The 23648-nt window shown below is 45.5% G+C and overlaps 1 protein-coding gene across 2 annotated transcripts; it reads right to left on the reverse strand.

Annotated features, from left to right (window-relative positions):
* Positions 1 to 12265: 12265 nt before the first annotated feature.
* Positions 12266 to 15146, reverse strand: LOC125553107 (uncharacterized). Of its 2 annotated transcripts, XM_048716882.2 has the most exons (3): positions 14967 to 15146; positions 12721 to 13823; positions 12266 to 12596 (listed from the first exon to the last, which is right to left on the reverse strand). In XM_048716882.2, the coding sequence occupies exons 1-3, from the start codon at positions 15059 to 15061 to the stop codon at positions 12457 to 12459; spliced, it is 1338 nt and encodes a 445-aa protein (XP_048572839.1). In that variant the 5' UTR covers positions 15062 to 15146; the 3' UTR covers positions 12266 to 12456. The 2 variants fall into 2 exon arrangements, with proteins under 2 accessions (XP_048572839.1, XP_087375268.1); XM_087519142.1 differs by having other exon boundaries at positions 12456 to 13823.
* Between the last annotated feature and the right edge of the window lie 8502 nt (positions 15147 to 23648).

A 23648-nucleotide genomic window follows, 5' to 3' on the forward strand; every position in this document is an offset into this window, starting at 1 on the left:
TCCACCACGAAAGAACCCTGGGCGTCCGATGAAGCTCACCTGCTCCCTCTATATTAATACCACCGCCGCATCGGAATGGCTCCAATCACTTTCTCTTCTCGGAGCCACCTCCTCCTCCTCCACGCTCTCCTCGTCGCGCGTCTCCCGCCACCGCCTTCGCCGGAGAGACCCCCGCGGGCGTCGATGGGCAGAGGAAAGTAAGCCCTCTTTCCCCTCGCGCGTTGTGCACATCTACTGCTCAGCTGCTCTGTTTCGCGCATGACGGATTCGATTTGTTTGCTTTGGCGCGGCGCATGCGACACGGAAAGGGGCACCGGAGGAAGGTCGAGTGCAAGGACGGCAAGGCGCACCGCCCGGCATTCCAGGCGAAGAACGCTGCGCTCAGGAGAGTGCACGGGACCGGGTACGACCCCGTCCGCGCCCTCATGGCCGAGCTCGAGCTGTTGGCCCTAGAGAGGGCAGCGGCGGCGGCCATGGAGGAGGCAGCGGCAGCGGCTAGGGAGAAGGAGAAGGCGGCGGCGGCAGCCAGGGAGGAGGAGGAAGCGGCAGCCGCCCTCGAGGTTCCCGCCGACGAGGCTGCGGCGGCGGCTGAGGGGCAGGATGATAGACCCACTTGGGTCGTGTAGGCTAAATCTTTCCGGTAGACCTACCTTCTGCTGGTGCAGACGAACTCGATCCAGCGTCGGCCATGGTGAAGTAGGGGCCGGTGATGGCAGAGAGATGGCGGCGGTGGTGGAGCTTCCCGTGAGCGCCGCGCTAACCCTAGATCGGAAGGGATTGTCGGTGGGGTTTGTGGCAGCGATTAACCTCGTAAGTCGTGCCCCGGCCCCCACCTCTGTTTATATAGCGCGGGTCACAGGTGTTGGGGAACGTAGTAATTTCAAAAAATTTCCTACGCACACGCAAGATCATGGTGATGCATAGCAACGAGAGGGGAGAGTGTGATCTACGTACCCTTGTAGACCGACAGCGGAAGCGTTAGCACAACGCGGTTGATGTAGTCGTACGTCTTCACGACCCGACCGATCAAGCACCGAAACTACGGCACCTCCGAGTTTTAGCACACGTTCAGCTCGATGACGATCCCCGGACTCCGATCCAGCAAAGTGTCGGGGAAGAGTTCCGTCAGCACGACGGCGTGGCGACGATCTTGATATTCTACCGTCGCAGGGCTTCGCCTAAGCACCGCTACAATATTATCGAGGATTATGGTGGAAGGGGGCACCGCACACGGCTAAGAATATGATCACGTGGATCAACTTGTGTCAAGAGGTGCCCCCTTGCCCCCGTATATAAAGGAGCAAGGGAGGAGGAGGCCGGCCCTAGGAGGGGGCGCGCCAAGTGTGGAGTCCTACTAGGACTCCCTAGTCCTAGTAGGATTCCACCTCCCATATGGAATAGGAAAAGAGGAAGGGAAAAGGAGAAGGAAGGAAGGGGGCGTCCCCCTTCCCTAGTCCAATTCGGACCAGACCAAGGGGAGGGGTGCGGCCACCCTTGAGGCCCTTTTTCTTCTTTCCCGTATGGCCCAATAAGGCCCAATACGTATTCCCGTAACTCTCCGGTACTCCAAAAAATACCTGAATCACTCGGAACCTTTCCGATGTTCGAATATAGTCGTCCAATATATCGATCTTTACGTCTCGACCATTTCGAGACTCCTCGTCATGTCCCCGATCTCATCCAGGACTCCGAACTCCGATCTGGCATCATAATGAACTTCCGCTTCATGCACAACCAACGAGGAAGGTTATATAAACATAGAGTCACAGGCCAGGTGCTATGGTTGCTGCTCTGCTCCCCAAAAGGATTAATGCCATCTGCGCTTAGACCAAACCATACGTTCCTTGCGTCATCTGCAAACTCCTTCCCGTACTTTCTCTCGATTTTTCTCCACTGCAACCTGTCAGCGGGTACTCTCAACTTTCCGTCTTTCTTATGGTCTTCTCTGTGCCATCGCATCGCCTTGGCATGCTCTTTATTTTGGAACAAATGTTTCAACCGTGGTATTATAGGAGCATACCACATCACCTTGGCAGGAATCTTCTTCCTGGGGCGCTCGCCCTCGACATCACCAGGGTCATCGCGGCTGATCTTATAGCGCAATGCACCGCATACCGGGCAAGCGTTCAAATCCTCGTACTCACCGCGGTAGAGGATGCAATCATTAGGGCATGCATGTATCTTCTGCACCTCTAACTCTAAAGGGCAGACAACCTTCTTTGCTTCGTACGTACTCTCGGGCAATTCGTTGTCCTTTGGAAGCATATTCTTTATCATTACCAGCAACTTTCCAAATCCCTTGTCAGATACACCATTCTCTGCCTTTCATTGCAGCAATTCCAGTGTGGTGCCCAACTTTTTCTTGTCACCTACGCAATTCGGGTACAACAGTTTTTTGTGATCCTCTAACATGCGCTGCAACTTCTTCTTCTCCAAATCACTTGCGCAGTTTCTCTTTGCATCGGCAATGGCCCGACCTAGATCATCAACGGGCTCATCCGATGCCTCTTCTTCAGCTTCTTCCCGCATTGTCGGCTCAGTTTCTTCCCGCATTACCGGCTCAGCTTCTCCCCTCATTGTTGTATCATCGTATTCAGGGAACCCATGGCCAGGATAGCTGTCGTCGTCCTCTTCTTCTTTATTGTCTTCCATCATAACCCCTCTTTCTCCATGCTTGGTCCAAACATTATAGTGGGGCATAAAACCGGACTCAAACAGGTGGACGTGAATGGTTCTTGACGTAGAGTAATTGTGACCATTCTTACAGCCAGCACATGGACAAGGCATAAAACCATCCGCCCGCTTGTTTGCCTCAGCCGCAAGCAGAAAAGTATGCACGCCATTAATGAACTCGGGAGAGCATCGGTTATCGTACATCCATTGCCGGCTCATCTTCAATACACAACACCGAAAACACCAAATTGATACAATACATAAAGTTCATACAACACTTAAATGCAACAAACAAATAACTCTCTAGCTAAAGAATTTAAATGCAACAACAAATTCGATCAAGATCGCAACTAAGGTAACAATTGATCCAACAGCATAATAATACCAAGCCTCACTATGAATGGCATATTTTCTTATCTTTCTAATCTTCAAGCGCATTTTCTCCATCTTAATCTTGTGATCATCGACGACATCAGCAACATGCAACTCCAATTCCATCTTCTCCCCCTCAATTCTTTTCAATTTTTCTTTCAAATCCTCGTTTTCTCTTTCAACTAAATTTAACCTCTCGACAATAGGGTCGGTTGGAATTTCCTGTTCAACTACCTTCTACATACAAATATCTATGTCAGCTTGATGGGCATAATTTGTCATAAACACGGAATGCAACAAATAGTTTTAAAAGAGAATATACCACATCTGAATCATAACAAGGACGAGGGCCGACGGGGACGGATATCAAAACCATGGCACTATGTATAACAAACAACGTACGGGTAAGATAATTATACGAGTAACTATATATCCAAATCACACAAACATCAATTTTTTATATAAAATTTCATGAACAAGAGGCTCACCACAAGGTGGTGCCGGCGACGGGACGGTGCGGGCGATCGACGGTGGTTACGACGGAGATTTAGAAGGCACTAAGTAAACCACACCTACATATGCAAACTAAGTGTTATTTTGACCTTAATTTGCATATAAATCAAATACTACCACATATAATTCCTCCCAAATTACTAAAATCCACAATTAATCGCTATATAAACCAATGCAAGAGCTAATCTAGCAATGGGAGATGAAAGGACAAAGTTGCTAACCTTTGTGATCATTTGAATGGATGGGGGCCTGCAAATCTTAACAAATTTGGGGCAAATTTTGTGATGAACTCGAGAGGAGAAAGGAAGAACAGAGGAGAGGGAGAGGAGAAAGGAGGAAGAACAGAGTGCTGGTGGACGAAGGGTTTATATAAGACGACCTTTAGTACCGGTTCGTGACACGAAGCGGTACTAAAGGTGCTGGAGGGGCCCCACTCTGACAACATCCTGCCACTACTCTCATTAGTACCGGTTCGTGATACGAACCGGTGCTAAAGGTTCATCACGAACCGGTACTAAAGATCTTCTCACGCCTGACCGTTAGAACCGGCACTAATGGACACATTAGTGCCGGTTCTGTTATAAACCGGGGCTAATGTGTCTCACACAGGGCCGGCCCTGGGGAGGGGCGGGGGGGCGGCCGCCCGGGGCCCCCAAACTCGAGAGGCCCCCGCCCAGGTACCGAGGTACGTACGCAGGTATCCGTCGGGGAATTCAGGGAAGTCTGTAACTAGGGGCGAAACTTCAGGGGCGCACACACCTTCCTTCTCCAGCGGGGCAGCGTACTCTTCACAGCTTAGGAAACGAGTGGGCCTAGCCCAAGTAGTAATTAGCAGGGTTGTTAGTAACGCATATCCACGTCCCTCAAAAGGAAAAAAAATAATGCATATCCACGCACCACGAACGGATCGAGGAGTTACCGGCGCATCGGCTGATCGGCGATTCAAGCAAACGAATGCGGCGGCGCACGCACGACGCTATTGCCGGGTGTCAATTTTCTCCTCATCTCCTACAGTTTGCTCAATTAATCATCTGCGTGGTTGCCGGCTGTGTGCCTGTACCTCGTCCTCATCGCCCAGTGAGGCCACGACGCCGATCGGCGCAGCGGCGCCTAGACAACCTCGCCACATCCCCCGTCCTCACGTACGCCAGATGAGGTAGCCTATGCCGTAGCATTTTTTCCCCCATAGAAACTGATACAAGTTCATAAATAGTACTATCAATATTGCTTTTCTATTGCTGTGAAAGGGCATTATCAGGCGTTGTTGTGGTTTACATGTACTAATTGTTTACTTCATATATATATATATATATATATATATATATATATATATATATATTCCGCTAATATTGTTTTCAAGAGGAATATGAGCGATTCAGGTGATCTGAATGAGGCGGTGGTATTTGCTGTGGAAAAGCAAACTATTGTTAATCAAGAGGATGAAGGCCCTATGGAAGATATGCTGCCGAAGTCGAGACATTTGAAATTATTTGAGTGATCATGAGTCCATATTTAATTTATTTGCTTAGATTTAGTAGCATTTATAAAAAAATATTATGAATATTTGTGATATAAGAATATGAAATAATCTTGATAGCGAAATGAAGGGACATCAAATATACATACTATATATTTCGATTCGATGTCTATATTAGGGGGCCCTTAGTTCTACTTTCGCCCCGGGCCCCCGAAATCTCAAGACTTGGCCCTGGTCTCACATTTGACCCTTTTTCTACTAGTGCATGTTGAAGGGGGCCAAAAACAAAACGAAAACACCGCGGCATGGCAAAACTTTGAACCCAAATCTGGCCATAGTTTTTGGCTCTGATTATTCAGAGGTATTTCAGTCTGTCAAAACCACGTGATATAGGTAATTTGGCTCATAACACGCTAGGCAAACAACTTAAAGGATAAAACAGTCAACATTTACATGGCATGCTAGCTACAATAACTGTTAAGAGTTTACAGTGTTAGATTGAGAACAAAGAGGCATGGCGATCAAGAAGAGAGGGAACTTACTTGGCTGAGGGAACCGTCGTTGTTATCGCTATTATTCAGCTCCATTGGAGCTGTGGGTAGCACTATTTCGGTGGTTCGGTCTGAATGGAATGAATCTTTGAGGCGAGCGTGGAGGCTTGATTATCACAGGCCAATCCTGGTCCTAATTCTGCCACTATTTATAAAATAATGACTAGCGCTGCACCGGGAGCAGCAATTAAAGCCCCCTCCCAGTCGGAAAGGGAGGGAGGGTCCTAATCCGACTGCAGCTACACGAGCTCGCCGATTATTACTCTTATTATTATTCCAAAAAAAATTATAAGTTATCCGTACACCGGAGTAAAACCGAGTTGGCTTGCACTCCGTAGGTGGAATCCTCTGCTTGTGCTGCTGTGTTATTGATCCGGTCATATAAATAATTTGATAAGCAGCATTACTCCCATGATGATGAAGAAGAAAGAAATGCGGACGGACAGGCCCTGAAATTCAATTCAAAAATTCACCCCAGCGTTATATAGAGAGAGGTATATAAACGGAGTCGAATCCGGCGTGAACTGGAAGGTGCGGCACATGAGTCCTCCCGCGGGAATTTAAAGATCCGGCGCGCTACTGACCCGGGCCCCTGAAATTCATTCAGATTCACCGCCGTCTTAGAAAGAGTCGAATCCAGGATGGACTGGAACGCGCGTACGTACCTTACCGGAGGGGGAGGAGAAGGGGGGTCATGGCTGGCTGGCTTTGCGGAGAAGAGAAGCATAGGGCGCGGCGGCCGAGCCCTGAGCTCTGACAAGGGACGGACGAACCCTAGCGAGGTTTTTATCTCTCTCTTCGGCGTATATATATACTGGGCCAATACCTATCAGTTTCCTTTTTGAAACGAACCGAATTTTACCGACCGACCGGCGTGATGCATGGTGACTGCTAGAACAGAGCAGCGCGCGGGCGCGGGCGCGGCGACCACACGGCTGCCAGTGCCAGGCTAGAACAGAGACAGAGGCAGAGTGATTTACTACGCGTCAAAAAATACAGAGTAGTAATAATTGATTTAAGACCAACCAAAGCAACGCGTCAAGAATCACGAGATGTTGGGTGAGGAGCGATGATGCTGGCCGATCGAGCGACGTTCGTCGTGCTGCCGTCTCTGCTCTGCTCCCGCCGGAAAAGGGAAAACGAAAAACAGCGCGCCAATGTCGAGGAACTGATGCGTCGACGACTAGTTAGCCGCTGGACGCGATCTCCATCGCCGGAGGAAGCGAGCGTCGTCCGCCCGGGTCGCCGAGTGTGGAGACGACACCATCGATCGATTCCACACTGTGCGTGACGAGTGTCTTTTTATTTTTGGGAGGCAAAGCCAAGCCAAGAGTAGCTCAGTGCGGGGGTTACTAGCCTGTTAGAATTAAACACACATGTTTAATTGGAAGGAAATCTCCCCTTGTTAACTGCCATGCCGTTGCCAACAGGCAACTGACGCGTCTCTCCCTTCGCGTCCCTCTGTATCATCGCGTCCCTACAAGAATAGCTCTCTCGCAGTTACGCCCTTCGGTGAGAAAAAGAAAACATGTGTCCGTTCGCTAATGTTCATAAATTTTAAAAATGTTCATAAATTTAAAATAAAATCAAAATTTTACATGCGGGAAGTCCAATTATTATCTACTAGGTCTTCATGATGAATAATCATGATTTTGACCTCAATGATTTTGCCGCTTGAGCATGAACCGCATCGGCATGAGAGGTGCCCCTAAAAGTGGCTTCAATCTGACTTATCCTATCAAACTTCATCAAAAAAGAAAAAAGAAAAAACACAGAAAGAAAACTGAAAGATATGGTAGAGAAGAAAAAAGCACAAAATCTAAGAGCCCTTCGAGGCCAGCCCAAAAAGGACAATGGTCTGTTGCGTGCTGCTCAATTTTGATTATCTAGGCCCAAGACTGTCACGGGAAAATCGTATTGCCATCAAACTCACGCGCCTAAAAAAAATCAAACAACTCACTAGCGCTCAAAAATAATAATTCAAACAACTCACTAACAATAAGAAATCACAAAAATCAGTGTGCCAACATGTCACACATAATTGTAGCATAACTAATCATCATTCAGACTTGTTACGCAAAGTATGAAAAATGTCGCAAGTACAAAAAGAAATTGGTACCATAAAAAGGACACCACGTTCAAATATAAAATGTGAAAACATTGAAGGCAAATGTTTTCTTTTTGTTTACAGCATTTAGATGGGCATGGCAAGTGACGTTAATTTAAACTTGTGATGCCAAATACATGTGTGGTTAAGAAGTTTATTCTATATTTTGCAGTTTTTTACATGTGTTTGGAGATTTTGTCAAAATGTTGTGTGGCCAATTGACAACACAGCATGATATTTTGTTTATGAATAAAAAGAGAGGGCAATTAATTTTCAGTACTTATAAGAAACAATTTGTATGCTCCATTTCCGAGACAAGTCCGTTTAATGCCCCAAATGTGAGGTTTGGCACAAATTCCCTCTAACCTTTTTTCAGTACATCTCCCCCCTCTAACATGCTTTGTCACCCGGTTCTGCTAATCTTAAAGCAGATGGTTCCTATCGTAGCCTTTTGCTTGCATGGTTCAAAGACTATTTCCGATTCGCAATGGTTGGACTTTGACAGCAAACAATTAAGTTTTCTTCAAAGTTTGCGATGTTTGTAGAATCCTAGTCGATAAAATGTTGTAAAAATTTCACAGGCAAATATTATACATGTGGTATGTATTTTAAGTGCTACTATGGGAACCTATAAATAAATGTATGCTGAGTAAAATCTTTAGTTTTTTTTTACCGAACTGTGATAGAAACTGTGGAGTACTGCCGAAAGGAAGCTACTTTGTTTGGAACATAGCAATCTAATAGGGGATGATTATTTTTGTAACACATTCAATATGAAATTCCAAATTCAATGGGAATCAGGGGGGACGTGTCCAGCTGTCGGTCTCTACAGAATTTAACTCTCTTCGTAGCCTACAACCTTAGCTCTAAGAACTTCCAAAACACGACGAAAACTGTATGATTTCAGTCCCATGAATAATCTAATGGTGTCACTGCACCAACCTAGTAGATAATGAGTGATCTCAAGACTCACTCCATCAACTGATGATGCTCCCGCACCGCATACCAAACACGCCCTTTGAAATTGGCCCACATATCGCGGCCTCCCCATCGACATTGCCCACACCGGCAGATGCTCCATCACCGGGTGGCCGCCGGTGGCCTATCAGACCGGCCAGCTTCTCCCCAGAAAGTCTCCCGCTTGACTTCTGACCGACTCCGTAACTGACGTCATGACATGCGTGCCGTTGGCCTACCTAACCTGCAGCTTCTTTCTAACCGGTAGATTCGCTGAATATCATCCAACATGCATCATTGCTTGGTATTTTGCCTTGTGATACCTAGTAATTTCTCATCCTTGCGAACACGTAGAAATCAACAGGGTTATTTTCATCAGAGACAAGTTGACAGAGTTGCGCTCCAAGATGGCGGTCCATGAGGGCCACAGAACATGTCAACTCTTGGCTCTCTGTCTTTTTGAAATGAAATCTTGGCTCTCTGTTGCTAGAATTATGTCGAATATTATTGTACAAAGTAGATTATAGTTGGACTTGGTTTGAACTGTGTGTAGACAGGGTAGGAGTTGTGTCCTAATAGGACACTTATATCCTAGGCCTCTCATATATATCAGGGGTAGGCACACGATGTAACCCATGCCAACATAATAGCACGGGCACGCGGGGGAGCCGGCGGCGTGTGCCGGCGCCCGGGCGGCCGGAGTGCGGTATTGTGACGGTGTCACGGGGAGGAGCGCCCGTAGTCAGGCCCCGGGGATGTAACCATGATGGTGAACCTCGTTAACAAATCTCGGTATCGTGCTTGTGTGATTGCTTGGTCCTCAGTAGAAGACGGAGTGCCTCAGATTATTCTAACAAGTGGTATCATGAGCAAGGTTCGAGAAGAGCGCTGGTTGTTAATCTAGAGGAGAACAATCGGAAAGCAGACGGAATCAGCGAAAGGCAGCAGGTTATCGGCGACTTTGGTGATCGTCAGATTGGTTTCGGGCATAACGCGATGCGGCGGCTGGCGAGGGCTCGCTGGCAGACGACAGGGGCTGACGCAAGCGTCGTGTAGGGTCGAGCGAACGGCAAGTCAGAGCCAGGCGCGTGGCCTAGGTGGCGTCCAAGGTGGCCCAGTCGTGGAGGAGCTAGGCTCGTTGCAGCCCGGCAACAGGCCTAGGCGAGGTCGTGTGGGTTTGCTGCGCTAGAGGCCCGTATGCGTGTGCGAGTTGGGTAGAGGCTGGCGTGCAAGTTGCAGGTCGAGGGTGCATCGTGGCGAGGCTGGTTCGTGAGATTTGTGGTTAAAAAAAAAGAAGGCTTTAGTGCCTGTCGACACATGCATACGGAACTTGATTGCGTACAGGGGCAGTTGAGAGATGAAACAATTTGTCTTGCTGCTAGAGTACACGTACAAGTACTGGGCAATGGATATGAAAAAATTATGGTGCAAGGAATAGGTATTTTGCATGGAAGTTTTTCCGTTAAGATTGTTCTGAGGGTTCAAAGAGTATGTGGCGAGGATGGCGACGTGCGTATAAGGCTCGGAGGAGTCTGGAGTTCGTCGTGGCAGGATCATGCATACACAAGGCGTTAAGCAAGGCATGAAGATGTGCAGGCGGACACGACGCAGGGTGAAGCATGATTGCAGTCGGATAATTTCGGCTGGGTTGGACTGGACAGTCTGATGGATCGACGGGAATGTCGGTCAAAGTAGAAGACGGCGGTGATTTCAGCGATGACGACACAGGAGCGTGATGCTGATGGTGGCCGGCTTTTGGGGCGTGGAAACACGTGATGCAGGCTTGAGGGCTTGTGCGGCTTCAACAGACTATGGCGCAGGGTTGATTCAAGACGGTGCACATGAGAGCTTGGAGTCGACAGGGCGCGGGAGGGTGGCACGTACAACCACCATGGAGTCATGTTGAAGGTGGAGCTGGAGTCAGACGGATGACTTCACTCTGTGCTGATAGAGGGGTTACGGCGTAAGAATTCGGAGAGTCGAAGCCTATTTCAGCGGGATAGCGAGAGACACGTGGATCGGACTGGGTACCAGTGGTCTGATGGAGGCGTGATACTCGGCATCGGTCGGTGATGATCGATGGTTCTCTGCAGTGGGAGTTGAGATAGTGGGGGCTAGCTACCCGGGAGACTCGACCAGGACAGCAGAGGCTCGACGCGGTGATAGCGGCGAGGCGTGCGGTAAGCACAGTGACACAGCGACAGGCCAAGGCACTGGTGGTCAGACAAATGGGTGCTGAAGCAGTGTTGACGAGTACCGGATTCAAGTTGGTGACTGGGTTTATCGGTGCCGGAAGATGGACAGGAGTTGACCATGGAGAATCTGTGAAAGTGACGAAAAGTCTGAAATTGTCAAAAGCGGAGAGAGTACATGGCCGTATATTCTGTGGTGTTCGGTGCACATGGCAAAGTGCGGGTGACAAGTACAGAAGGAGGTTGAGTGCTATAGTTGTGGGACATGTCAGAGACTATCCGGGGAAAAGGGTGAGACAACTGTGAATTTGACTCAAAGTGACACGGGGCGACGGTGAAATTCCTTCAAGTTTCAGACAGACGGTCATGAAAGAGCGGTGATGTTGAGTTCAGATAACTCTTATATGTGACACCCAATATGTGAGTTGTTCATTTTCACGCAGATTAATGATCAGTGTGTGATGGCGTTGAGCGGATACTCCGGAAGTTGGGAGCATAAAGTAGAGTAACAAGGAACTTAATTTTTGCTCGAGTGTTGACTGTGATGAAGACGAGAAGGGACTACAGTTACAGGTGGAGTCACATGGAGTCTGGGAGTAGCAGCGGTGCTCATGGTGTATCTCAAGTCCAATATACATGGAGGTTCGACGCACGGACGAATTCAAGATGGTGGAGAATATTCGCCAATGTGGAGTTTGTTAGAATTATGTCGAATATTATTGTACAAGGTAGGTTACAGTTGGACTTGGTTTGGACTGTGTGTAGACAGGGTAGGAGGTGTGTCCTAATAGGACACTTGTATCCTAGGCCTCTCATATATATCAGGGGTAGGCACACGATGTAACCCATGCCAACATAATAGCACGGGCACGCGGGGGAGCCGGTGGCGTGTGCCGGCGCCCGTGCAGCCGGGGTGCAGTATTGTGACGGTGTCACGGGGAGGAGCGCCCGTAGTCAGGCCCCGGGGATGTAATGTAACCATGATGGTGAACCTCGTTAACAAATCTCGGTGTCGTGTTTGTGTGATTGCTTGGTCCTTGGTAGAAGACGGAGTGCCTCGGATTATTCTAACATCTGTTTCAAACATACATATTGCTGATTTAGTCCTGTCATTTTGAATGTTTTTTGTAAATGAAAATGATGAGCTAGTCTATTAGTGATGTACTTGTACGTGAGAAAAGAAAACTGGTTCGTTATGTGAGATGGAGCCATTGCTTGCCCAAGTTGTACATACAGAATACAGAGGCACAAGCTTAAGACAGAGACCCCACCCAATAAGATGTAAGCACAAGACGCACAAGCTTAAGACAGAGACCCCACCCAATAAGATGTAAGCACAAGACGTGATTTGCAGAGTGGTTCCTGAGTAAACATGCAAGCTTTCTCCTGCTCCATCAACAAATTACCAACTAAAAAGGGGAAGAAAACCACCATCCGGTACATTACATCCAGTTCAACAATGAACGATTCAATCCAATCCAGCAAAAAGAAAAATTATCCAAGGTGGTGGTTTAGAGCACCCCAGCATGTACACATAATAAGGTAGGTAAAGTGAAGTTGAATACACGATGAGTTTGCCCAGAATAGTACCCAAGTTATACTTGACAATATGTCTCATTTATCAGCACGTGGATGAAACCCGGTGCAAGCACATGACAAATGCACAATACACCCAGGCGTAAGAGCAGCATGCCAATAGAGATCAATTGTACTTGAACACAAAACGTTGCTCCCAAAGTCAGAAACCATCATGGCTACAAAACCAATTGCTAACTAAGATAAAAACCCTGTGACAGGATCACTAGCCAGAACCATAAATTAAACTGGGGAACACCCATAGGCTACTCAGTACACCACAGTCGGGAGGGAATGACATACCATAGAACATGGGGTGAACTGCGTTTTTTGGCACTAGCTGACCAAGCTCAGCGGCAGACCAAGTTTCCTCAGGATCTTCAGATAGCCTTGCAAAATAAATGCAGTTACTCTTTCCTCCCCATCTTTCTGGGCTCATGCAATAAAATGTAGGATCTTTCCTATCAAGGCTAACAAACAGGGCAATATTTTCCAACTTCTCCACCTTCACCCACTTAGCTGGTTCAACAGTGAAGTCGAGTCGAAAGACCTTAAAGGATGAGCCATCCAATCCGCCAGAGTTTAACCTCTGGGCAATCATGAGGAGCATGTCACCACAGACCACCAACCATAAGTTAATAGACAGGAATTCCCATTGAATTGGTACTTCTCGCATGCTGAACCGAGGTGTCAAGTGTATAGTGTGGAGCCTCATAAGAGCATCTATGGCAAAGATATCACCTTTGAAGAACACAATCTGATAGATGCGTTCGCGGCCAAGATCAAGAGGGTGCTCTGACCAGGAGTTTGTTCCAACCTGCCACTCAAACATGGAAGCCCTCGAGAAAAGGAGGAGGCGAGAGTTGGCTGAAATTAATGGAGCCGTAAGGATGCCTATGCCACAAAAGTACCCAAGATTGTTGTTGGGTGGGAGTTTGGGGGGCTTCACCTTGCTACCAGTGTACACATCCACAAGGAGGCAGTGCTCCTCGTAGGAGAAGATAAGATACCCATATGAGCAGCCCAAATAGTGCATTGCATTTGGACTATTTTCAGGCACTGAGCACACAAGGGATAAGTTTTTCTTGGTAGGATCACTGAGCTGCCATCTGCAATTAGATAAAAGGATGGGCTTGATATCGCCACTATGTGGATGAACATATGGACCATCTGGTTTGAAATGGAGTGGCGGGAAGCTGAATGTATACACAAAGGGAAAGGTAGAGACTGCAGTGCGCCATGAGTGGCAGGTGCCAATGAAAGCAAGGAAGTCTTGGAATGAGTTAAAGAGAGCAATTATTTCGTGAAGCAGGCTGTCCAGGAGATCTGCACAAACATGAGGTCCAGACAAAGGCGAAGAGGTAGAGGCTGAGGCAGGGCAGGGACTCTCCACAGTGGTAACTTCTCTGCCACATAGAAATTCAAGAATAATGGATCAAAATAAAGAACTGGAACATAAATATTTTAATGAATATTTCAGGAGTTAATATACTACAAGAAATGCAATACGCTTTAACTGAACAATAAGGCAAACAGGAATGTCAACTGTGACACACCAAACTTCAATTAGAAGAAGCTATTCCAGCACCACCTACGACTTGCGTTCCTTTTCTACTTGCTTTTTTTATATATCTTGACAGAGGGGGTGCATTATAGTGATGATTTTCTTCGACGCAAACACGCAATAGTATGGTCCCCTTCTTCTAGAAAACTTTTATGTGATGATTTTTCTTATCTGCAATTTACTTGGTCTCTGTGATAATTTTGCTAAAAACGCAATAGTATGCACCCCTTCTTCTAGAAAACTTTATGTGATGAGTCTTTCATGGTACTCTGCAATTCACTTGGCCGTTATCTATTATTGTTCATGGCAGCACCATGACCATGCTCCATGAGAAAGACCAAATGAACAAGAGACCATATGCTGATGAAATGAGACGCACTCATTGCTGATTTTACTTTGGATCCAACCCAACCATGCAATAAATTGAATCACATCAAGTGATGAATATACATTTCCATAACACAAAAAAGGATGATAATCCGTCCCCTGTTTATGTGGACAAGTTCGATAATTTTTAAAACTTATTCCTTCTCAATAATAGTCTCTAAAAGTATCCACCAAATCACATTTGACAACGAGTTTCAGTTCATGGCTGACTGAACCAAGGCAGCAATATGACCACGGCCAAAACAAAAGCTATCAAAACTGTAATACGCATCTACAGCATTGTAGTTAAGGAACGAAACCATCTCACTGATGAGAGACAATGAAGTTATCAACAACTGATCCGAGTGAAATTGTTCAATGTTACATTGCTAGTACAGACGCACCTGGTAGACACTAGACAGTGCTGCAGATCCAAATTCAGGGGAGGCCAGTGCACTACAACCACTACTAAATTTCACTACGAAATCACTAGAGCGCGTACTGATTCTAGTTTCGATGGACCACTCGCGTCCGCTTATAATAAATAAACAAACCCTAGATAAAATTTGGAAGAAAAAGGAGAGACGAGCGAGGTTACGGTTGCGGTCAGGGTGCAGACCTCGAGCTCAGAGCGGCGTCTTCCGGCGGCGAGGGTTCGGTGCCCTGCTGCGGCAGCAGCTCTCTAGCGCGGCGGCGGCGACGGCTTCCGGCCATGGGGGCGGCGCACCACTATAAGTTTCCCCTCCGCTTCGTCCCTCGTGGGAGACCTTGCACTGGCTTTGGTTAGCACTAGCAAATATGCCGGTGGGTTGCACGGAAGACAAAAAAATATGGCTAACCAAATAAGTATGACTCAATATCCTGACATATAAGCATACTCTATTTTAACACAGTGGATCACCATGTTTCTATTCTTTTTCTCACCCTAGCCGATGATCGCGATGTCCACGTGATCATAATACATTCGATGCAGTAAATCACAAGGCTATGAGTTTGCCAGTGCATGCCATATTTGTTATTATGTTGCGCAAGGGAACGTTTAAAACTTTAAAAACAAATCTCATTGACTACGAACTACTCCCAACGCCAAGACATATAAAGACTTTCAAAAAACTAATCGAATCCTAAACATAAAATACTTTTGAATCAGTGAACAGTTTTTCGAATCGACAAACATGTTTTTTTGAAACTTTTATTTTCTCAAAAAAATAATAAGCTTTAGTTTTGTTTACAAACTTTTTTAAATGTATGAAACGGTTTCAAATTCATTAACATTTTTGACTCAACAAACATTTTTTGAATCGATGATTTTTTTTAAAATTGGGGAACAAATTTTAAAAATAATTTTTTTGTGAACATTTTCTAAAATGTCATGGACATTTTTTTTTCAGATTTTCGAATATGTTTTGACTACACGATCATTTTTTTCAAAATCATGAACATGATTTTATTTCCCGACCATTTTTCCAAATTGTGATTCTTTTATAAGATTGCAAACAATTTTGCAAAACCACCAACATTTTTTAAATCTGCAATTTTTTATGATTTTCTAAACATTTTTGAATTCACATATATTGTATGATTTCTCAAACATTTTGTTTGAAAACTCGTAACTTTAGAATATTAGATCCCGAATTAATTTAAAGAAGAAAGAAAACAGAAAAGACAAAAAAGTAAAATGAGAAGAAACAGGGGAGTAAAGTCCCGCATATGGGCCGGCCCATGAATGCATAGATGGGTCATGCGTGAGAAAAGAACGACAAAATTTTAGAAGCTGGGGATCGAACCCTAGTCTTGTCGCTAGAGGAGCAATCGAACAACCACCCTGCTACTCATCACTCATTGACTTCTACTCGTCTCGCACCTATAAAACAGTGTAGGAGGCGGCGATTTTTGGTCGAAAAAATGAATCGTTTTTCACTTACGGGTGGCATTGATGGATAATTTTTATCAAATTGAAGAGTAATTTTAATGACAGACGACCAGAAGCGATAGCCGCTTTATTAGTATAGGTAAAGATATATGGGCCTCAGCCAGCAGATAAACAAGTCGGCCCACTTCACCTTTTTATTTTATATTATACTCCCTCCATTTCTAAATATAAGTCTTTGTAGAGATTTCACTATGGACCACATACGGATGTATATAGATGCATTTTAGATTATAAATTCATTCATTTTGCTCTGTATGTAGTCTATAGTGGAATCTCTACAAAGACTTATATTTAGGAACGGAGGGAGTATATTTTATTTTCTTCTTCTCAAAAAGCAAAGACAGGTTATGAGAGACATAAAAATATTTAGAATAAAATATTTTTTGAATACTAAAATCCTGCTTTATAAATGACAATAAACATATAAAGCACAATTACAAGAAGGACCTCGAAAGAAGCAAAATTAGGATGCATCCTGCACCTCACTATGATCTGTCGGTGGCCCCTTTGGTGTCCTCACCACCGCCTTAGCGTATGCGCCGCATCCACTCCCTTGCCAAACCCTTGCTATGCATTTTGAAAAGTTCCACAATCTCATTCCTCGTGACGACAGAACAATTTGAAAACAAAAGCAGGAAGGCGATTGTGGTGTCACATTGCTCATTCTGACATCGAACAATTGTTCTAAAAAAAGACCTCTACTGACTAGACTTGAAGCTAACCATTCTCGCAAGTGCGCACATGATTATTGTAGAACTTTCTACATGATGGACCAATGGTGTGTGTATGTAGAACAAGCCAATCAGGCAGGGACAAAATGACTAAGAATGCGACGGACAAACCCTAGCTGTCACTCGTTCATCTACTCCTCTCGCCGCCGCTAAGGCGCGTCGTCGACGCTGGCGGGGAGGTCCGTATCGGGGGGGGGGGGGGCTACTTTGGAGGCATTGGAGGGTTGTTGTGGGACGGCGAAAGACATGGGTGCTCGAACGGCAGTGCGGGACATTCGTGTTGGTGAAGCCGACGACGATCAGTGGGATCTAGGGCGAAGGTATTCATCGGTGGCCCGGCTTGGCCAGAGCATCAGAGACGAAGGCGTCGGTGCACAGTTCTAACTGACAGCGAGCTCAACATCAGATCCAAACTTATCGAATAACGACATGGGCGTTTTTCAGGTTTTCTCTTTATGTTTGGTTTGGGTCGGGCGACAAAGCCGTGGCGTTGCCCAGGGGTAGGAATAATGTTCTCTCCACCCTATCCCGATTGCATTGGTGTGTCTTTCACCGGTGGAGGCGTGTGGAGCTGTGACTCCGGTGGGTCTTCTGGGATCCGGTCCGTTTAGGTTTCCGATGAATCCATCTAGATTCGGCTGGCTTTCGGAGTTTCTACATGCTCTTATTGATGTTTTTTTCTCTAGGGCGACAATTTTCTTCGTAGATCGTGATCGTCGGCGCCTCCTAATCTACATCGACGACTTCTCGGTCAATGCTTCTACAAGCACATGGGTTTGAAAATGTTTGCACCACTGAGGCAGATGCCCAAAAGTGGCATCAAGTTATGCTCACGGCGCGCCGCCGTGGATGCAACAAGAACACTTGGTCACCCCAAAGATTTTGAATGTATTTCAATTTTTCTGGAAGAGTGTATTTGTAAGGACCTTTGACACTTAATATATGGCTTTAGACCTTTTCTCAAAAAAAAAGTAGAACAAACTAATCTCGCGACGGTGAGTTTAGTTAGCTTGTTATTTTCTCTATGATGGACGTCCTCTAGATTGTATTGCTAGATTTCTAAGTTCATGCACAACCTTTTATTCCAAAAAATTTGCCGAAGTTCTTGCACCCCAAATGAGAGAGTAAATAGCATAAAACTACTACTTTACAGGCTAGGGTTTCAAAAAACTACCACTTTTTAATTTTTCTCAGAAAGCTACCAAACGAGCGGTCGGCTGTTTCAAAAAACCCCAAATCCTCTTTGTTAAAAAATTAAACATGTTTATGACAAGTCGGGCCCGCCACTAAACGCACCGTCTGTTTGACTGTTTGTTTGACCGTTAGCTGACATTTGAGGCCCACATGTCACTGTCTCTTTTAAAAAACTGGGTCCTGCAAATATTTTAAAGAAAGCAATCAAGCCCCTCAACAATTTTACAAAAGCAATCCGGCCCAGTAAATCCCGCCGGCCATCCCCGGCCATGTCGCCGCCACCTAGAATCCACGCCTCGGGGTCGCCGTCGCGCACCATGGCGCTGCTGGAGACGCTGCCGCGAGCCATGGGGTGCCACTTGGAGTCGTCGCCAACCACTTCCTCTCTCACGGGGCCGGCGAAATCCGGCACGGGTAGTGCGGCACCGTCGCCGCCCGCTGCTATGCCTCGGTCGCTCGACCCTGCCCACCAGGAACCGCTCCTCTGGCGGCACGGCGGCCCTGAGGCTCCTCTCCCAAGCCGGCGACCCCCTTCCCCCCCCCCCCCCCCCCCCCCCCCCCCCGAGTAGGCAACCCCCTTCCCCTCCCAATCCGGCGACCCCCTTCCCCTCCCAAGCCGGCGACCCCCTTCCCCTCCCAAGCCGGCGAAGCCGGAGCTCCTGGTGGCGACGGTTGCGACAAGGCCGGCCTCGTCCGCGGCACTCCAGCAGCGGTGCAAGCCATCTGCGTTGAGCTTGAGGAGCTCGCGCCAGGGAATGGCGGCGGCCGCGGGCGAGGCACGGCGTGGCGGCGGCCGCCGCGAGGCAGGCGGGGCATGGCGTGGCGGTGGCCGCGGGGCAGGCGAGGCATGGCGTGGCGGCGGCTGCAGGGCAGGCAAGGCACTGCATGGCGGGCGTGGCTCGCCGGCCGCCGGCATGGACCCGGCCGCTGCGGGCGCGGCTCGCCGGCCGGAGGAGGCAGCGCTGCCCTGCCGAGTGGGATCGAGCTCGAGGCTGCCACGGGGACCCGATTGCTTTTTTTAGAAAACTTATAGGGACTTGATTGCTTTTTTAGAAAACTTGTAGGGACCCGATTGCTTTTTACAAAACTGACATATGGGACCTAGATGTAAGTTAACGGTCAAAGTAAACGGTCAAACAAACGGTTTGTTTAGCTGTGGGCTCAACCTGTCATAATCGTGATCAACTGATAAAGACTCGACGATTTGGGTTTTTTGAAACAGCCGACCACCCATTTGGTAGTTTTCTGAGAAAAAATAAAATCCGGTAGTTTTTTGGAACCCTAGCCTGTAAAGTAGTAGTTTTATGCTATTTACTCCAAATGAGACGAAATGTGTTGTAGATGGACAAATCAAATTATATGAATGCAAAAATACTGAAGACATTTTTTACATTCACTTATTAAAACCATTAAGCTACGCGTGAAGGGCGATCAACCAACTATGCCACATGGCGCAAGCTAGTTGGCCGCAGTGAGAAATTTTTTGGAATTCTTTTTAGATGAAGGTGTGGATTATTTTTTAAAATGTATTTTTTTAGATGAAAATGAGGACCTCTGGTATTTTTAAATGGAGGGTTATGCAAAGTGGCACTCGCCGGTAGGCTGTTGTGGTAATTTTTTCTTTTTTCTTTTTTACTTCTTTTTTAGATAAAGGTGAGGGTTTTTTTTTTGAGATGTGTTTTTAGATGGAGGCGAGGACTCTATGTATTTTTTAAAATAAAAATATGCGCACAACTTCCTCTCAAGCGGCGCCACAGGGTGGCGCCCCAACCACTAGTGATTACCATAATACATCAAGTACAAAGCATGCACATGTTGTCAACCAAACCTAACCTTCCATGCTGATACTATTCAGCATGATTGTAGTCCTATTCGGTGATTAATAAAGCTCAATGGTTCCCCCAAAAAACCCTGCAAGGCAATGCCAATGGTTCAATTTACATTCTACAATTTTCTATAAATACACTTACCTAATAGTACATTAGAAACCACCATTAAGATATTTGTTAGACTATAGGCTTAGATCTCAAGCATCGCTACGGGAAAATATTGTATGCCGGGGGTATTTTATCGAGCACTCGACAAATAAGCCCTTTGTCGAGGGTATCGACGACAACATTCAGCAAGAAAAAAATGACACTCGGCAAACATATGCTTTGCCGAGTGTTACATTCAACAAAGTAAGGTCTTTGCCTAGTGTTTTTATAAGACACTTGGCAAAAAATAAAGCAATAAAATGCATGTGTTCATTTGAATTATCATGATACAATTTTTGAATGTTGAGTTACTTTTTGGAGGGCACATTAAATATATATAAGTTCCTAAAAATGATTGTTTTTCTTTAAATTATATATCATTATTCTTATACATATAGTTCAAATTTGGACATTATTTGATAAATATCTAGAAATGCAATTCATGTCTTCAAATTAGCAAATGGTTCCAGAAAATGGCAAGTTTGGCATTAGCAACACAATGTAATAAGTTCCATTTGCAAAAATCAGGCATGTTCTACAAAAAATTGTTGCTATATTTTAAGCAATTAAGTGTATTTATTGGCATTAAAAATATAATCTAAAATTTAAAATGTAAATGCAGGAAAAAGTTGATAAAATGGGTTAAAAATCCTCTATTTGTGTTACTGCGTCTATGTTTAGACCTGATAGAAGAAAATGAAAGGCATCCCCCCAACATTAGTGGGCCAAGACTCTATCCCAAACATTGAGCTTATTGGACCTTGAAACTTTTTTCTACACTCAACATACGCCATCATATGCTACATGTCACAATTTGGCATTTTCAGAATTTGTTTGCTATATTTTAAGTTATTAAGTGATTTTCTAAACAATTAACGGATATGCTTCAAATTTGAACTGCAGATGCATGAAAATGTTGTTGAAAATGAGTTGAGAAATTCTATTTGTATTAATGAGTTTATTTTTAGATCTTATCCGGGGAAAAGAAAAGGCATCCCAAATATTAGGGTGCCAAGACTCGACCCCAAACATTGAGCTTATCGTGTTATAATTCCAGAAAAGGTAAATGTAGCTGAAGACATGAAACTTGGCATCAATAGGGGCTGATCAATGTTGTGTTGTCTTGCTAGTGCACTGCTATAGTATGTTTTTTTTCCTATGGATGCTTGCTGCTATTGTCCATATTGCTTATGTTTACTACATTTATAATGCGAACCAACCTGTGGTTGGATGGTTAGGAGGACAGTGGTATCCTCTGTCCACCAGAGTTCAAGTCGCTGGAGGTGCTCATAGGGGTAGGATGTGCGTGTGTGCGTTTATAGAGGTGAGTGTATGCTTATGTATGTGTGCGACTTTGATTGTACCGTGTTAAAAATGCATATATAATTAACTCTCCTTAATTTTCAAATTATGTGCTCTTCATTTGTATGGGTGATAATTACGAGATTATTGAGGTCTATTATGGTCTCACCAAACATGAAATTAACCACCACCCGACCATACTTTGCTTTGGAATAACAAGGAGACGTATAAATTTGAACAATTTATTGAAAGGTCATACATTGCACAATTGCACAAATGGGTAGCCTCCCCCGCTACATTGTCCTCTTGCTTGCCCCCTCTCGCAACCATCACACGGCCTTTCATTTTCCATTCTTATCACCATATGTTTCCTCTATCCTGATCCTGACTCCATGTCCTGCATGTATGCTCGGCCCTTACCCTTAGCTCTAGATACATCTGTTTCGAATACATCTATTTCAGTATTAAACAATAGATACTCCTTTTCCGGTGTTCATTCGCCTATGCAAAGGACATGTATACGGAAATCATATTTGTGCTCTAGAGTCTGTGGACACACCACACCGACGTTGTCTTCAACGGGGCCGCGCAGCAACCGTGAATGTATTGGGAAAGATCGCCGAGGAAGAAACAATTGATGTGCTGCAGATCTGATCCGTAACGGAACAGATATTCTTTTTTTTTTGTGGGATAACGGATCGGATACTTGACAAGGACCCGAGTGACGGTGACTGCGGGTCTGGCCTTACTCAGCGACCTCTGGACGCCCTGAAGTGGACGGCAGCCCTCCGCTCGTCCCCTCTCTACACCAGCAGCACGCATGGGGTGTGGACAATCTGCTGATCAAAGTCTGATGCATGGACGTGTCCAAAAACTGTACCGTTCCCATGAATTCTGATAAATATATGCTGTAATTATCTCATAACAAGTGATTTCTTCTGGCGAGGGTCAGAACAAGTGAATTGACGGATGAATTCGACAATTGGTCATTCTTCTTTTTGTCAACCTGCAACTGCTAGCCACGGGACCATGGTGATGAAAATACGTTTAACTGACCGATTTCCGTAAAATATTGGCTACATATTTTCTAACCGATTTCTGTGCTTGCATAAAGCAATCTCCTCTATCTTATTTAATGGACTAGAGTCCAACGTATTCCAATTTTCAAGTATACATCATCTTTTTTTTGCGGGATTTAAGTATACAACATCATTTCCCTAGGTTTTTTTTAGGACATTTCCCTAGGTTTCTGATATAACTAGAATAATTGACTATAGTCCAACGAGGTCCAATCGACAGACAACAATAAAAACCAAGTTTCAATTTCTGTCTAGTTTTGTAACTATTACACATGCCATTGAGAGTACAACATGATGTATTATTGTTTTTGAAGTGCATGATGCGATTATCTGGAATTATATTAGAGGGCAATCTAGACTTTGTAGCGAACTTGTTGCTTGCTAATTACTCCCTCTGTTTTTATTTGTCTGCATATTAGATTTGACTAAAGTCAAACTTTGCAAAGTTTAACCAAGTTTAGAGAAAATAATATAAATATTTACTATAATAAATTTATATGATGTGAAGTACATTCAATAAGGAATCTAATGGTATTGATTTGTTATTGTATATGTTAATATTTTTGTCTCCAAACTTTGTCAAAGTTTACAAAGCTTGACCTTGACCAAAACTAATACGCGGGGTAAATAAAAACAAAAGGAGTACATTACAATTATGTTGCAATGAAGACCCCTCGCTCAGAAATATATGGGCACACAAGAATACAGGCATGAAAAACTAATCTATTCCTTCCCCTCCATGAGCCCACGGACCCCCCCCCCCCCCCCCCCCGTCTGCTGCTCTGGTGGTTGACGGGGGGAGGGGAGTCTCGGTGCCTTGCATGGTCCGGCTAGTAATTTTGGTTAGAGTTTTTTTTAGTCCTCGCAGAGGTGGTACTGTGGCTGATGGCGTCGCTTCATCTTTGAGCTGGTCTTTCGGGTTTTGATCCTCCTCGAGTTTATTCATCGGGATGAAATCAACTAAGGTGCAGTGTAGATTCCAGTCATGAGTGCAAGACGGCGAAATTTAGTGTCAGCCACTTCGGTTCAATTCAAGATCTCAATGGCAAAAGCTGCAGCATTGGCACACTGGTCCCAAAGGGCACA

This window comes from Triticum urartu, chromosome 4A (genome assembly GCF_056163025.1).
Source record: "Triticum urartu cultivar PI428250 chromosome 4A, HENAU_Tu73, whole genome shotgun sequence".
Taxonomy (NCBI): Eukaryota; Viridiplantae; Streptophyta; class Magnoliopsida; order Poales; family Poaceae; genus Triticum; species Triticum urartu.